Source organism: Hippoglossus hippoglossus, chromosome 23, assembly GCF_009819705.1.
Source record: "Hippoglossus hippoglossus isolate fHipHip1 chromosome 23, fHipHip1.pri, whole genome shotgun sequence".
NCBI lineage: Eukaryota > Metazoa > Chordata > Actinopteri > Pleuronectiformes > Pleuronectidae > Hippoglossus > Hippoglossus hippoglossus.
In genome coordinates this window covers 17,330,213-17,346,122 of record NC_047173.1, presented here as the reverse complement: position 1 = coordinate 17,346,122, position 15,910 = coordinate 17,330,213, and the positions used below count along the sequence as shown (strand labels likewise).

Sequence of the window (15,910 nt, the reverse complement as noted above, 5' to 3'; positions counted from 1 at the left end):
TTTCCTTCCTCCTTGAGCTGTGATGTCACATTCCTCTCCCTGACAACGCTGCATTCTTTGGCACCCCACGTTGTCATGGTAACAGCAGCATCCTCGGAGCGTCCGTGTGCAGATATTTGATAGAATTTCAGATATTTCTGTCGGCCCAAAATTTGTATTATTTAAAATAAAAATATGCTTGTTCTGTACTGTAGGCCACTAACTCTTATACTTATGAGAAATCATTCTCGTAATTAGCTTTAAAAAAAAATATTGATATCTTGTTAATTGATGGTTAGTGGCCAGTAAATGGAAAGTTAGCTGACAAGCTAAACATCGCAAATGTTTGTATTTGATCAACATATAAAGATATAACGCTAAAATCTGAACATGTTAATTTGGACCAACCCTAACCCCTTGACCAACTTACTTAGTGACTCACTGAAAGAACAACACATTAAAATGAACAATAAAACTGTTTTATTAATAATAATAATAATAATAATTTTTCACCACAATAAAATTTAACAAAGGCTCACTAGAAAAGTGTCGACGTCTGTGTTCTGTACAGTAGATACAGTACATTGTAAAACTGGCCGCGGTGGCACAGCAGCGCATTCAACCCCAAAAATGTATTATTCAAACATTTTTCAACATTATTTACAAATAAAATCCACAATAAAACGCAGCTGTCAAACATCACAGAAATTTAGTGTAGCTTCACGCTAACAGTGGCTAACCTCTGGCTGTAGAGATCTCCCAATAGAAGCTAAATGGCTAACGAGCTTTCACACATGCTACCAAGAGGTCATCAGTTAAACCAGACGACCGCAGTCAGTTCATCTTTTTTGTAAAAAACAAAAACGTAACGTCCAATGGCGAGTTCCTCCCTCAGAAAGGCGGAAGCTGCTTCTCCTCTGATGGCCTCCGTATTCACGTAATTTCTGTTGGACCTTCTATCCACTCGTTTGTCTGTCTGTCTGCAGCTAGCTTTAGCTAGCTTTGTAAAGGAATGCACTTTGGTAGATTCAACCAAATGCCCTGGGTGTTAGTCACAACAATGACAACACTAATAATGATAATATTAATAATGATAACTGAGTAATCTGAGGTACCAACATGAAAAAAGAACGCTTTAAAACCACATTAATGCTAACGCTAACAGTTTGCATGAGCACAACTGTGAGGAGCTCAACGTGACTGTAGCTAGCAGGTAAAAACGTGCTATGTGCTACTAGCAGCCAGTTAGCTGTAGGCTAGTGTTAGCTTCACTGTAGAGAAAATAAACGTCAGTGCAGCAGCTAGCGGCTGGACGCTAGCGGTCGATCGGCTAGTGTTAGCTTAGCCCTGTCGTCAGCAGGCGTCGCCCGTCTTTACCGAGGCGACAGTTGGCTGATATGTGTCTGTACATTGTGCAGCCATGTTACACAACTCACCCCAACACACACACACACACACACGTAGATGTCAGTGCAGTTTAAAGCTACAGTTTGTGGTCAGTGCGTTGGCCTGTGAACTGGCTCCGCCCACAAAAACTTCAGCCCATTTCTGCTGAAAGGTGGATTTCTACTTGGGAAAAATAAAAATACACACATAAAAATGTATCAGTTCATAAAATCTAAATTGTGACTTTGTGTCAAATGATTTGATAGAATTCATTCTCACAAAATTTTGGGTCAAAATTGTGACTCGTACTATTCTGAGATTATAAAATCCAGGAATTTTGAAATTAGCAAATTCAAGATTCTAAATTAAAAAAACTTCAGACTGTTGGTTAGAAGAAAACTGACATTTAAACAAAGCATGTGGTTCTGTGAGAAATTCTAACGTACACTACAAAACATAAAATCATAAAGTTAAGAGATGCAGGAGTAATTATTCATGGATGTTCACGAGGATTCTTCATCAGAGTATTTGAATCAACCTTCAGTCCATGAAATGAACGAACCTCCTCAGTCCTGATATGAAATCACTGTTATTTATGTTGGTGGAAATTTCTGTGGTAACCTGAGCCATAAGGATAAAATCGTAAGTTGCACCAGAACTAGTGATAGTTGCTATGACATCGCCACTTTGTGTGTGTGTGTGTGTGTGTGTGTGTGTGTGTGTGTGCTAGGCGGGCGCAGCATGGCGATGAGATACTGAAGGCACAAAGTTACGACTCTCAGCGCTCCTTCTCACTAAAAAACATAAAAAACTTAAAAAACATACTCAACAAACCAATCAATCAAATCTTTAGAAAACAAACATCAAAGAGGACCGGCCCACGCGTCCTCCTCCTCCGTCCACTGGGGGCAGAGTTTCCCCTGAGGTGGGCGGAGCAGGTAGTCTGTGTTTTGCGTCAGAACTTCCTTATGTGCGTCACATCATTGTCATCGTCCTCTTCTCGTGTGCTACATTACAACACATTTGTCAGGCTGACGTCGTCACACGACCAGCCCTCGGATCTTCCTCCTCCTCCTCCTCCTCTTCTTCATCCTCCTCGTCCTGGCGTGATCCACTTCTCAGAGTGCGTTAAGATACATTTGTGTTTTTATATCGATAAATGTGTGTTTGTGTGAGGGAACAAGCTTTTCAGAAAACCTGTCCTAACATTGACATCACACACACACACACACGCACACACAGACACACACTGCTACATACATCTGACGCACACACACATTCAAGTATACGGTATGAACTGCACATCATAGTAAATATGTAGATTAGAGTAATAAATATCAATTAAAGTGGAGTAAATAAATAAGAAGCATCGCTCAACCCCCCCCCCCCTCTCCGCCCCAATCTCACTGATTGATCCATTAACTAATACTGATCAATAAATGACCAGTTTGATCAGTCTACACATTATAGGAACTGGTCATTTTTATGATTTGGATCATGTAGTTCACGATTTCATCTCAGATTCTGTTATTATCTTGTGCTGTATTTCTGTTCTGTAACTTCAAACACTTCATACAAGAATCTTTTGTTTGTTATTCGACAGAATCTGGGTCCAGTCCCGTGATTGGTTGTTTGCAGCAGTGAATGTTGCTGAAGTTGAGAGTTTACGGAGAATTATCCAGTTTGTGTTCAGCGTAACCTTTGGGAGTTTTCCGTCTTATAATCACACTTATTACGAATATTCACTCTGGAATCAAGTATTTTGACTGCGTAGTCTACATCCATACTAATACGTCTAAAACAAAAATGACCTCCATCCACACAAGCGTTTTAGATCCACTTCCTCTCGGAATACTCTACACTAACACACAAGACGTCACATGACCATACACGTACACTGGTCATGTGGTGTAAACAGGAAGTAGATTGTCTTCTCTGCGGTTGGTCGCTTCGTTACAGAAAATACAACGAACGAAGAACAGCGACAGTGAAAAGTAAGAGCAGGGATGACGAGGTGGAACTGTTACCGACAGGAAGTGTTAGCAACGCGTTGTATTCACCGCTGGTCGTCGAGTCATGTGACTGATGAGAACCAATCAGGAAGAGAACGTGTTTTTTAAACATTTCCCAGACTGAAACAACACTGGAGTTTTCAAAATAAAACAAGACCAGTAGTGTTTATAAAAGTCTCTGATTTAGAGGCTGGAAATTTCCAAAGTACTGTGGACGGCAGGTGTAACCATAGCAACAGTGATACGTTTTAAAACTAAAACATAGTAGTGTGGACGTAGAAAACAGGACTATCTGCTTTTGAGCATCTCAGAGAAACTTTGCTGGTGTGACTGGACCCTCTTAAATTGTTATTTTTACTAAATACGGTTGAAAGTCATAATACTCTCAGACAGTTTATTACTCTGAATTAAAACCCTGAATTAAAACTGGAACATAGTCCAGCACAATCACATGCTAACGTTATTATGTTAGTTATTAAGTCGAAAAACGGGATTCTACTTCTATGAATTCCTTGGTTTAAATTTTTTCGTCTTAATCTTCACTCTTATTGAAGCACTTGATCAGTGTAGAAATAAAAGTCTTGGTTCCCTGTTGCATTGTTCACACGTCCATGCTGAACCAGATAAATCTCTATATACACAGCGGACAGCTTCAGACTAACGGTTACAGTCTTTAGTCCAAAAATATGACTCACGTTCCTCTGCACAGGGCCAAAGTGAGGGTCTCGCTGCTGCCAAGCTCAAGTTACAAAAACACGCTTCGTAAAACATATTTATGATTTCAGACAAACGGCCTCTCCGATCACACAGGGTCTCGTTTTAACGGAGGTTTTAAAGCTGTGAAATCCTTAGAGCTGCTTTGCTTTCCAAACAGCCAGAAGGAAGAAACATTCAATCCTCTCCGGTCTCGACCCTCAAACCGGAACAGTCGTGCGAACACATCCTGCTCTGTGCTGTGACATTAAGGGAGAGCATTTGGTCTCATGTGATTCCCGTGTGGCTGAAGGTCTTTTTTCCTTTGATTAGCGTTGCCCTCATATCTGGAATAATTCAGGACGTCTGTGACTAACAGACTGTGGAGTCCTTAAAATACCATTCAAATTCATGAGTTGGAATTTTTCTATCCAGCTTTTTTATCTGGTCTTTCAATAGTGGCTGACGAAATATAAACGATATTGAATAAACGCTTCACGACTTTAAACAAGACTTTGGTTTCTAACACATATCAGAGCCCTTTGTTAAAACTTGTCCATAAAAACCAACTTCAGTCCACTTTCCTCTTTCTCCTCCTTTAGCAGCCATTTTGTGTCTTATAAACAATAATCACACACCTTCTTCTTTTCTTTTTCTCGCTCTTCACCTCTTCACTCTCTCTGCTAACCCTCACAAAACTTAAAAACACGTAAAAATCATATAAATCTGAGGCGTAAAAAATGTTAAGTCATTCGATCTGTGCTTCGTAAGGCTGGGCAGTGGAGAGCTAACAGGCTATGGCTAAAGGAGGCTAAGGCTAGCCACCTGTCTGCCAAAAAAGGCTAATAGTGAGCCAGCTAAAGCTAGGCTGACTGCTAGCCAGTTAGGTGTAAATAGGTAGCAATGTAACAGCTAAACACAAACAAGTAGCTGTCTACCAACTGACCAGTGTCAGTTAGTAGTTAGCCAGCTGAGAGGCACGAAGCTAGCAACACTGTAAAACAGCTAGCTAGGAAAGTTAGCCAGCTAACAGGTAGATGATGGTTCTGTCGGGTTCGTTAGAATATTTTTTTTACTTCGGTATTTACTTTTACTCGTGTTCCCCAAACTGAAATGCAACATTATTTCTTGAGATATGAAACAAAGACTAGCCAGCGAATCACTGCCGTAGCTTTAGTGTTATAAGGATATATCTGCATTATTTTGTCAGTTAACTACATAGATGTTTTCTATGAGGCTGTTATTGTCTAACAGATATAACCTTGTAAGACTAAAATCAATAACAGTGTTTTTTGGTGTCTAATCCGTTTATTAACTGTAAACTGAGCTAAATAGAATATGTACTAAAAACAAAAAAGCCTTGTTCCCCCCATCAGCACCATGTTTGTCTGAGTGTGTTTGTGTGTTCGCAGCTACAGAGCGATGTGGTGTGTTTTGATTGTCGTAGCAGCCTCACGATCATTTCAAACACTTCTTGCTGCTCACAACGTAAAACAACAAATTGTCAAGACTGACAATGCGCCCCAGTTCATCAATCAAGTTCCCCTCAGCTTAGTTTACGTCCCAGCAAAGCCATTCTGCACGTTTTAACAACCCAGTGCAAAGCCTCCATGACTGCATTTGTCCTGAATGCACCCCAACAACGCTGTGAAAACCAGTTTCAAAAAAACAAATGCTCTTAAAACTGGACAAACCAGTTTTATTCAGGTCCAGCTGGTTACTCACGGCTGCTCGGGGAGCACAGCTCTCACTTTCCACCACAGCGAGTGGGGTGCATTCACTCTCAGCTGACCAGTTTGGGCAGGACCGTCCTAGGCTGAATGTTTCCATTGGCATCGGTGATTGCTGCCAAGTTAGTCCTGGTTTTGGAGGAGGAGGATGTCGTGGTTGAGGAGGTGGTGGCGAGCTTGGAGATGGAGGTGATGGCGCTGTCGGAGGTGGCGGTGGCCCGTTTAGATGATGAGGTCTTCTCCGCCATGGTGGTGGTTCCTGCTGGTGGCTTGGGAAGTCGCCTCCTCAGCCATGGGTGGCGCAGAGCATGGCTGGGCGTCATCCTGAGCGCCGGGTCCCACTCCAGACACTGTTTGAGGAAGTCCAGGAACAGCGGGTCATCGCAGCCTTTCAGCGCTACGCTCCACTCTTTGCCGCCCGGCGGGCTGCGTACCTTCCCCCGCCGTGATCGTCCTCCGTTCAGCACAGTGGATCCATCGGGCAGCGTGGTGACGGTGCAGTACCGCGGATACCCTTTGGACGAGACAAAGTTCTTGGCTCGTTTGGAGGCGTCAAGGAGCTTCTGGCTGGGCATACCCAGGAGTTCGATGATGCAGGCAAGCTGGTCGGCTTCATCCTCACCCGGTAACAGCGGGTACCCGGTCAGCAGCTCAGCCAGAATGCAGCCCAGGGACCACATGTCGATAGGCATCCCATACCTGGAGCCTGAAGGAGAGGGCAGACCATCAAGATTTTAAAATATCTGCCAATTAATAATTTCCATTTCCTTAGATTTTCTCTCTTCTTACCTAGAATGACCTCTGGAGCTCGGTAAAACCTGGACTGGATGTAGGTGTAAACTCTTTGATGTTCATAACAGCTGGAACCAAAATCGATGACCTAGAGATACAGATAGAAAGAGATCATGTTTTATTGATTAAATATCATGCCTTCAATAGCTAACCCAGCAAACACAGAAGTGTTTTGCTTTCGCACCTTGATGCCGCTGCGTCCCTGTTGTTTGAGTAAAATGTTCTCAGGTTTGAGGTCGCAGTGGATGATGCGGTTCTTGTGCAGTGAGTCCAGACACTGCAGGATGGAGTGGGCGAACTTCCTGACCAGCGGGAGGCTGAAGCCCTGGAACTTGTTCTTCTTGATGAGCTCGTAGAGGTTCATGCTGAGCAGCTCGAAGGTCATGCAAATGTGGTTTCGGAAGGTGAAGTTTTCCAGCATGTGGATGACGTTCATGCTCGAGTCCTTGTCCTGCTTCCTCAGGTGCTCCAGGATGCGGATCTCCTCTGCCGCCTGCCGGTGGAAGCGCTTCTCGTTGCGGACCATCTTCAGAGCCACGTGGGTCTGCGACTTGTGGTCGAACGCCTTCACCACCTTCAGGGGGAGCAGAAACAGGACGCTCTCATTTATCCTAAATCGATTATACCTTCTCTAACGCAAAGTAGAAAGGGTTCTTCAACAAATAGCTGACACATCCCTTCAGCAGACGTCTAATCACTAGTTTTAGACAGTAGTTGTAATAGCTAAAGTATGAGCAGAAATCATACCTGTCCAAAGCTGCCCTTGCCGATGACCTTAAGGACTTCGTAGCGGTAGGTGATGTGGTCATGTGGGATGTGGATGTAGGATCCCTGATCATCGTCGAAGCCGCTGTTGTTGGCTCCGCCCATGACCCCTGACCTCTTCTTAGCATTCGGACCGACAAAATACACTGGAGAGAAAGGGAGTATAACAGTAATAATTAATGATCAATTATTTACTATTCTTATTGGTGCCAATCAGGAACAATCTTTGGTTTGTGCTTATTAGTGTTTTAGTTCCAAAGCTGCAAAAAACAAAAGTAAATCCTAATTTGTCTCTTAATCGGATATCAATTCAGTGAATATTGATTGAATTAATTCTATTTCAGCTCTTATTGGTTTGCTGTTGTCAGCATCAACCAACCAAGTCAAGCATCTTACGACGGATGCTCACCCTCAGGGAAGCTGAAGACCTCGTGGTGTTCGAACGAGGACATTTTAGACATGAACTGCTTCATGGCCTGCTCCGGGGACAGGGGGTTGGGCTTTGGCTTGCTGTCTGTCGACTTGTTGGAGGTGGCACTGCCCTGGCGGCCGTGGTGGCCGGGGTCCGAGGACGACGTCTGCCGGTCAGGCAGCGGCAGGCCCGGCCGGGTGGAGCTGAGTGGAGCCAGGCCGTTGGGCTGGGAGGTCAGGACCGGACGCTTGTTGTCCTCGTACAGCTGGGTGATGTGGACCTGCGACTGCGACGATAGCTGCACAGCGTCCGACATGGCGGCTTTAGAGCCTCCCTGAGGGGAAACACGGTGAAACATCAGATCAGCCGAAGCCTAAAAATAACTGCACAACATGAAAGGTAGAGCTGCATCTTCTGATTTCATTACATATGATCTTGATCTGAAAGTTTTCTGATCTTCCTTCCAACTTTTTGTTAACGTTAACGCAAGGTTTACAGGTTCAGTAAAATGTATACCTCGTCTCAAAATATTGTCAAAACTCGGATGTTGGGATGTTCTTGAACGCAACATAGGAACTCTGTTCGCAACAACCACACATGTGCCATTTGTTCCTTTGAATTGACTCGATTAGTTTGATAATCTAGTTCTCATAAATGGATCTCTCTCTCTCTCTCTCTCTCTCTCTCTCTCTCTCTCTCTCTCTCTCTCTCTCTCTCCCTTCCTCCCTTTGTGTCTCTCGCTCAGTGAGTCACTCCTTGTTGCCGTGGTGCCCAGCACACCTGGGTCCTTTCAGATAACAGCGGTGCATTTGGTTTCAGTTCAAATTTCACGCACGAACGCGCACACACACACACACACACACACACACACACACACACACTATTACACATTATTGTGGTGTGGTAAACAGCAGATTTTTTAACTGAGCCACATCGCCCCCTGTAATAAGGAACTACAACAACATGGAAAAGCAACAATCACACAGACAGCAGGTCGGCGTGCATGCATGTGTGTGTGTGTGTGTGTGTGTGTGTGTGTGTGTGTGTGTGTTGTCAGTAGTTACAGTGACATATGAGAACAAAGTGTTTGGTTCTGTTGACTCCACCCATACCTGACAACACACACATATACACACACACATATATACACACACACTGTATGTATGTGAACTAATATTATGTCATAAAGGCCTCTGCTGTAACATGCTAATCCTTTCTAATTCTAATAGTAATGATATCATTGATAAATGCTGTGTGAGCCCCTTTATACCATTAGTCCAGTGTGTTAGTATGTGTGTGTGTGTGTGTGTGTGTGTGTGTGTGTCCATGTCCCCTTCACACCAGCCTATAAACCAATCAGCTGTTTAAAGCCTTCCAGAGCAGAGGGCTATTATTAGCCGTGTGGCTACAGCTGACTGCTCCACATGCTAACAGCATGCTAACACGATAACTGCAGCTGTGTGTACCGTCAGGAGGTGATGGTTGTTGTTACGAAGCGGCGGCAGGGCGACGGGCGACGTTGTCTGAGAGCCGCTGTGACCAGGAGAGTAGACCGGCTCGCCCACTTTGCCTGAGAAGAGACAAAGAGAAAAAAGAGTTGAGAAATTTTAGAGATAAATTAAAAGTCGGAACATGTTCCTCACATGTTCTGCAGGTTCTGTCTGAGAGAACAAATGTCTGAGTCAGTGTCTCTGGACATTTTCTGGATCTTAGTAAAATGTGTGTAACATGTCAGAGTGAGTCCATGTGAGGAAACAGCAGGACAATGTGTGGAAGCTTCCCAGTGAGCGAGTGGACGTGTTGATGAAGAAGAGGAGCCGTACACGTAGAAGACGAAGACTTTATAGAATTTATACATCATGTCCTGCCTCTTGCTGCTCTACAGGCTAAACACTACACAAAATGTCCAGACAACATTTTCTGTACATTTCCTGGAGTTAATGTCTGAAACAGCTTTATCAGACAAACAAAAATGTCTCAGACTGAAACTTTAAATATCAGACACTAACACACATTTACTCAAGACTGAAATCTGAGACAGAAACGTCTCCTGAGCTTTTGCTGTAAACGCACAATGAGGCAAAAGAGGAGCGGACAAACAAACAACCGCCCTTTAACTCAATAGCAGAAAACATTCTAATGTGACTCAAGCATAAAAGTAATTATGACAAACTGTCACAAAACCAACATTAAACTGCCTGAGCCTGGAAACAAAAGCCACCACGCCCCTCTCACATACACATCAGTTTATTTTCTGGTACAGATGTGCACATGGACAGGTTCTGTGCTCCAGTGATCATCAACTCTCATAACCTGTCATCCTTTTGTTCTAATTGTCGTTCTCTTTAATGGTTTCTTCAAAAAGATAAGTTTTGTTCGACCAACAGATTAGAGTCAGTAAAAATAAGCCGACCCAAGTCTTTCTCATATCTGTGTTTGTCGATATGAAACACGACTGACCAAACCCATGAATCAAACAATTAACCAATAAGAAAAACAGCAGTTGATTAAACTTTGCAGCTCTGAGGCTCCATCCACACTTCGATTAGTTTTCTCTTGGGCTCGGCCCAACAGTGATGTGATTTTTAAATAAAACGTAAGTGTGAATGAAGCCTAAATCACCTGAAATCTAAAGCTGCCTGAGACGTCAGGAGTTTTAAAACCTGACATTGTGTCCAGGATCGTGGTTCATCACGATCACATGAGGACCGGGTCCCTTCAGGAGTCTGGAGTCTGTTTGGGTCCCGCAGGTGGATTCAGTCTAAAGAGGATGAAGGTTTTAATATAGCCTGATAATCCCAAATACACTGCCTACCTCTCTCTACCTCTCTCTACCTCTCTCTCTCTTTAGTTGACTGTGTGACTTCTGCCTCCAACGCCATCAATCAATGAAAATAATGTTTAACCTCGCTCAGGACGTGATGTGACCCTCACAGGCCGCCGTCCGGCTCTGGAAGTCACAGCCGCGCAGCTCGAAGCAGACAGATGGTGTGTGCTGCTGCTTTCTGCCTTTAATCTGAACACTCGCTGTAATCCTGCTAATAAGGACGACTCAGATGCCAGCGTGCTGTAAAACGACGACACGGCAAAGAACATGCAAACGACAGGACCTGGAACACGCTCCGTCACGCTAGCACTGCGCTGTCAAGGACAAATTCCTGCAACAAACTGCAGGCACAAAGTTAACAAACTTGAACCAACCATAAAGAAACATTTGATTATTGACCAACTGCTTTAATGTTAAAATGCCAGAAACGTCAGGCTCTAATTCTGAATGTTTTCCAGTGTTCGCGAGGCCCCTCACCGGCTCCACGGGGCCCCGTCCTCTACAGTATACTCTGATAATGTAACAGGGATCGACAGTACGCCGGAGAGCATGTCGAGTATTCCTCGCTGCGAGCCTGACAGATGCACGCTAACGCCGTTCTGAATGTGAAATCGACACCGTGCTGGAAATGCCAGAGCGCCGGCGAGCAGCCGCGGCATGCTGCTCGACAGGACGAGTGGGAAAATGCAGCAATGTGAGCGCATGTGCGTCGCAGCAAGACGCTCAGAAAGTGACCTGGATGAGGAGGAAGTAAAAAGACAGAACGCCTCATTTGATCATATCAATCTGGCCACTGTAGATCAATCACTGGCACTTAATTGATCCCAAGCTGCACAGTTACATTTAATACTAATGATATTTTAAGAATGTAGCTAAAATATGTGAAGAAAAATAATTAGGAAGTAGTTAGAAATCCACACATCTGTTCTTAGATGTTATCTGTGGTGTTGATATTAATTTAGAGAAATAATGTAAATCTGCTGGAGCTGAATTAGTCACATGATTGATTAGTAGATCAACAGAGATTTAATCTGCAAATATTTGGATATATTCCAGTTATTTTCTGAGCAAACGTGTCAAACATCAAATGACAGTAAACTGACTCTAAGGAGTTTGGACCGTTGTGAAAAACATCCCTAAGACAAAGTATTGATTGATTAATCTGGACGAGGACGATCAGCAGATTCATCAATAATGAAAGTGATTGTTAGATGTTTTACAGTATCGACTGAAACTAGGACACAAGATGGAACCTAAGTGGAAACGCAGCCTGAAGCAGCTCGAGCTGGTGCCACAGAGCCTGCAGGAGAAAACACACACGACTACTTCAAGCCACGAATGAACTGGTTATTAAATCAATAATGTTTCTGTAATGATAAAATTACACAGTTATAAAGTGTTCATACCAACTTGCCAGTGACCCCTGGTGGACATATTGGTGTTATCCATTACATTTTCACATAAATAGGAGAAAAAAACCCTGAGCAGACGAGCCAAGTATTTTGTAAAACCGTAAAAATATAATAAACAAGTTTTGATGTTTTGCGGTGTTTGAAAAGTTGGTGAATCGATACGTAAAATGCTACATTAGCAAATCGTTTTCAGACGATTTTATAAAATATACAACTCGCAATCACAATCTCATACCTCAGAATTCACGATTTCTACCATATGTGCTAACGCTCTTAAAAATGGCAACGGTAACAGAAGCTTAAATATCATATTATAAATCTATATTGGTCATCTTTCTCCTCTGCTAGCTTGCTAAACTATTAGCCTCTGTGGCTTCTAAACACTGACAGTAATATTAATATTATCAACTGTAAATAAAGACGGACAACATGACTGCTCCACAAAAGTGAAGCCAGAGCGTTTCACAGTGTCACAACAAAACAAAGATTCTTGACCCTGACACCACTGATCTCGTTCCTTTAAAACAACGACACAGATGTCAACACCAGCAAACTGGTTCTCAGAGGAATGCAACTGGAACTCACGATTACACAATTACTGACAATTAGCCTCCATGTTGCTGTTGCCTAGCAGCAGAGCTCTCATGACCGAACCACAGGAATGCCAACATACAATTTATTAGTGTCGCATTGGACGGACACTAAGCTACAGGACGTATAAACATGTAATAACACGTGTAACAGGGCGGACACTAAGCTACATGATGTATAAACATGTAATAACACGTGTAACAGGGCGGACACTAAGCTACATGACGTATAAACATGTAATAACACGTGTAACAGGGCGGACACTAAGCTACAGGACGTATAAACATGTAATAACACGTGTAACATGGGACGGACACTAAGCTACATGACGTATAAACATGTAATAACACGTGTAACATGGGACGGACATTACGCTACATGACGTATAAACATGTAATAACACGTGTAACAGGGCGGACACTAAGCTACATGACGTATAAACATGTAATAACACGTGTAACATGGGACGGACACTAAGCTACATGACGTATAAACATGTAATAACACGTGTAACATAGGACGGACACTAAGCTACATGACGTATAAACATGTAATAACACGTGTAACATGGGACGGACACTAAGCTACATGACGTATAAACATGTAATAACATGTGTAACATAGGACGGACACTAAGCTACATGACGTATAAACATGTAATAACACGTGTAACATAGGACGGACACTAAGCTACATGACGTGTAAACATGTAATAACACGTGTAACATGGGACGGACACTAAGCTACATGACGTATAAACATGTAATAACATGTGTAACATAGGACGGACACTAAGCTACAGGACGTATAAACATGTAATAACACGTGTAACAGGGCGGACACTAAGCTACATGATGTATAAACATGTAATAACACGTGTAACAGGGCGGACACTAAGCTACATGACGTATAAACATGTAATAACACGTGTAACATAGGACGGACACTAAGCTACATGACGTGTAAACATGTAATAACACGTGTAACATGGGACGGACACTAAGCTACATGACGTATAAACATGTAATAACATGTGTAACATAGGACGGACACTAAGCTACAGGACGTATAAACATGTAATAACACGTGTAACATGGGACGGACACTAAGCTACATGACGTGTAAACATGTAATAACACGTGTAACATGGGACGGACACTAAGCTACATGACGTATAAACATGTAATAACACGTGTAACATGGGACGGACACTAAGCTACATGACGTATAAACATGTAATAACACGTGTAACATGGGACGGACACTAAGCTACATGACGTATAAACATGTAATAACATGTGTAACATGGGACGGACACTAAGCTACATGATGTATAAACATGTAATAACACGTGTAACATGGGACGGACACTAAGCTACATGACGTATAAACATGTAATAACACGTGTAACATGGGACGGACACTAAGCTACATGATGTATAAACATGTAATAACACGTGTAACATGGGACGGACACTAAGCTACATGACGTGTAAACATGTAATAACACGTGTAACATGGGACGGACACTAAGCTACATGACGTATAAACATGTAATAACACGTGTAACATGGGACGGACACTAAGCTACATGACGTGTAAACATGTAATAACACGTGTAACATGGGACGGACACTAAGCTACATGACGTGTAAACATGTAATAACACGTGTAACATGGGACGGACACTAAGCTACATGACGTATAAACATGTAATAACACGTGTAACATGGGACGGACACTAAGCTACATGACGTATAAACATGTAATAACACGTGTAACATGGGACGGACACTAAGCTACATGACGTGTAAACATGTAATAACACGTGTAACATGGGACGGACACTAAGCTACATGACGTATAAACATGTAATAACATGTGTAACATGGGACGGACACTAAGCTACAGGACGTATAAACATGTAATAACACGTGTAACATGGGACGGACACTAAGCTACATGACGTGTAAACATGTAATAACACGTGTAACATGGGACGGACACTAAGCTACATGACGTGTAAACATGTAATAACACGTGTAACATGGGACGGACACTAAGCTACATGACGTATAAACATGTAATAACACGTGTAACATGGGACGGACACTAAGCTACATGACGTATAAACATGTAATAACATGTGTAACATAGGACGGACACTAAGCTACATGATGTATAAACATGTAATAACACGTGTAACATAGGGCGGACACTAAGCTACATGACGTGTAAACATGTAATAACACGTGTAACAGGGCGGACACTAAGCTACAGGACGTATAAACATGTAATAACACGTGTAATAACACATGTAACATTAGAACCACATTAGCCTGCGTGTTATAATGGAGACATCGTGATGAACGCGTCCGGTTGTTGTTAATTTCACAGATGGAACATGAAGCTTCAGTTGTGTCTGTGGAGCTGGAGGCCAAAACCCCTCCAGAGCCCGAGGACACACACAGACACACACAGACCCACACAGACCCACTTCACATGACAACAACACACAGGGAGGAGACATGTTCGAATCCTCGGAGCAGTGGAGTGTTTCTGAAGAGACGTGAAGTGCCAGGACACCCTGAGCTGTCTCAATCTGCTGGTTAGCTATAAATAAACCTGCAGACGTCCGCAGCCGCTTGAGCTCTTATTTTTAACCTTTTCCTGTGTTTCCCTGTCTGTCCCCACCCCCCCCCAGCTTCTCCCCTGTCTCACTTTGTCAGGTTACAGTTAATCTCATGAGGAGGGACACACTAGTTTCCTGTCTCTCCGTCAGCCATCACGGCTCCTCACTGTTTCCATCCCGGTCCCTGACGCTACATTCACCCGGAGACGATCCGAGCGCGATCGGCGGAGCGTGTCCGCCGCAGTGTCCGGGCTCAGGCGCCCTCCGGCCGGCTACAGTCTGTGCTCACCCGTCGGGAGGACCGAGGCTCCGGGCTTCTTGGTTAACATGGCGGCCGCTCCTCTCCTCTGGACACAACCGGGCAGGACACCTCCTCTTCCTCCAGCTGCAGCTCCTCCTCTTCCTCCTCCTGCTAATCCCCCTTCCTGTCACTCACTCACTATATTAATAATATTAATAATATTAATAATTATAATCCTCTCATCGTGTCACTCATTCACTAATAATAAAAATAATAATAATTATTATTATCATGTGATATAACATATTATAAAAATAACAATAGTAATAACAACATGTTCCTTCTTCTCTCACTCTGTTGTATTTGCAAAACCTCTCAAAATATATAAACAAATATAATAATACAATTATAACAATATGTACTGAATACGTCTATTTC

The 15,910-nt window shown here is 43.1% G+C and overlaps 1 protein-coding gene and 1 long non-coding RNA gene across 3 annotated transcripts; both read right to left on the bottom strand.

Annotated features, from left to right (window-relative positions):
- Positions 1–436: 436 nt before the first annotated feature.
- On the bottom strand, positions 437–3,305 carry LOC117757067. Its single transcript, XR_004613027.1, has 2 exons — positions 2,967–3,305; positions 437–2,913 (listed from the first exon to the last, which is right to left on the bottom strand). It is a non-coding gene; the product is annotated as an uncharacterized LOC117757067 (long non-coding RNA).
- Positions 3,306–3,728: 423 nt separating this feature from the next.
- On the bottom strand, positions 3,729–15,670 carry dyrk2 (dual-specificity tyrosine-(Y)-phosphorylation regulated kinase 2). Of its 2 annotated transcripts, none has more exons than XM_034577745.1 (7): positions 15,521–15,670; positions 9,236–9,339; positions 7,767–8,103; positions 7,340–7,503; positions 6,777–7,166; positions 6,590–6,680; positions 3,729–6,506 (listed from the first exon to the last, which is right to left on the bottom strand). In XM_034577745.1, the coding sequence occupies exons 1-7, from the start codon at positions 15,558–15,560 to the stop codon at positions 5,854–5,856; spliced, it is 1,779 nt and encodes a 592-aa protein (XP_034433636.1). In that variant the 5' UTR covers positions 15,561–15,670; the 3' UTR covers positions 3,729–5,853. The 2 variants fall into 2 exon arrangements, with proteins under 2 accessions (XP_034433636.1, XP_034433637.1); XM_034577746.1 differs by having other exon boundaries at positions 15,399–15,533.
- Between the last annotated feature and the right edge of the window lie 240 nt (positions 15,671–15,910).

Bases quoted from the DNA above. Each gene is read 5' to 3' on its own strand.
- dyrk2 (XM_034577745.1), bottom strand. From the start codon at position 15,560: ATGTTAACCAAGAAGCCCGGAGCCTCGGTCCTCCCGACGG. The intron at 7,167-7,339 runs GTATGATTTCTG...CTCCCCCTGAAG, and splicing joins GCAAGGGCAGCTTTGGACAG to GTGGTGAAGGCGTTCGACCA. The intron at 6,507-6,589 runs GTAAGAAGAGAG...CCTCTCCTTCAG, and splicing joins AGCTCCAGAGGTCATTCTAG to GCTCCAGGTATGGGATGCCT.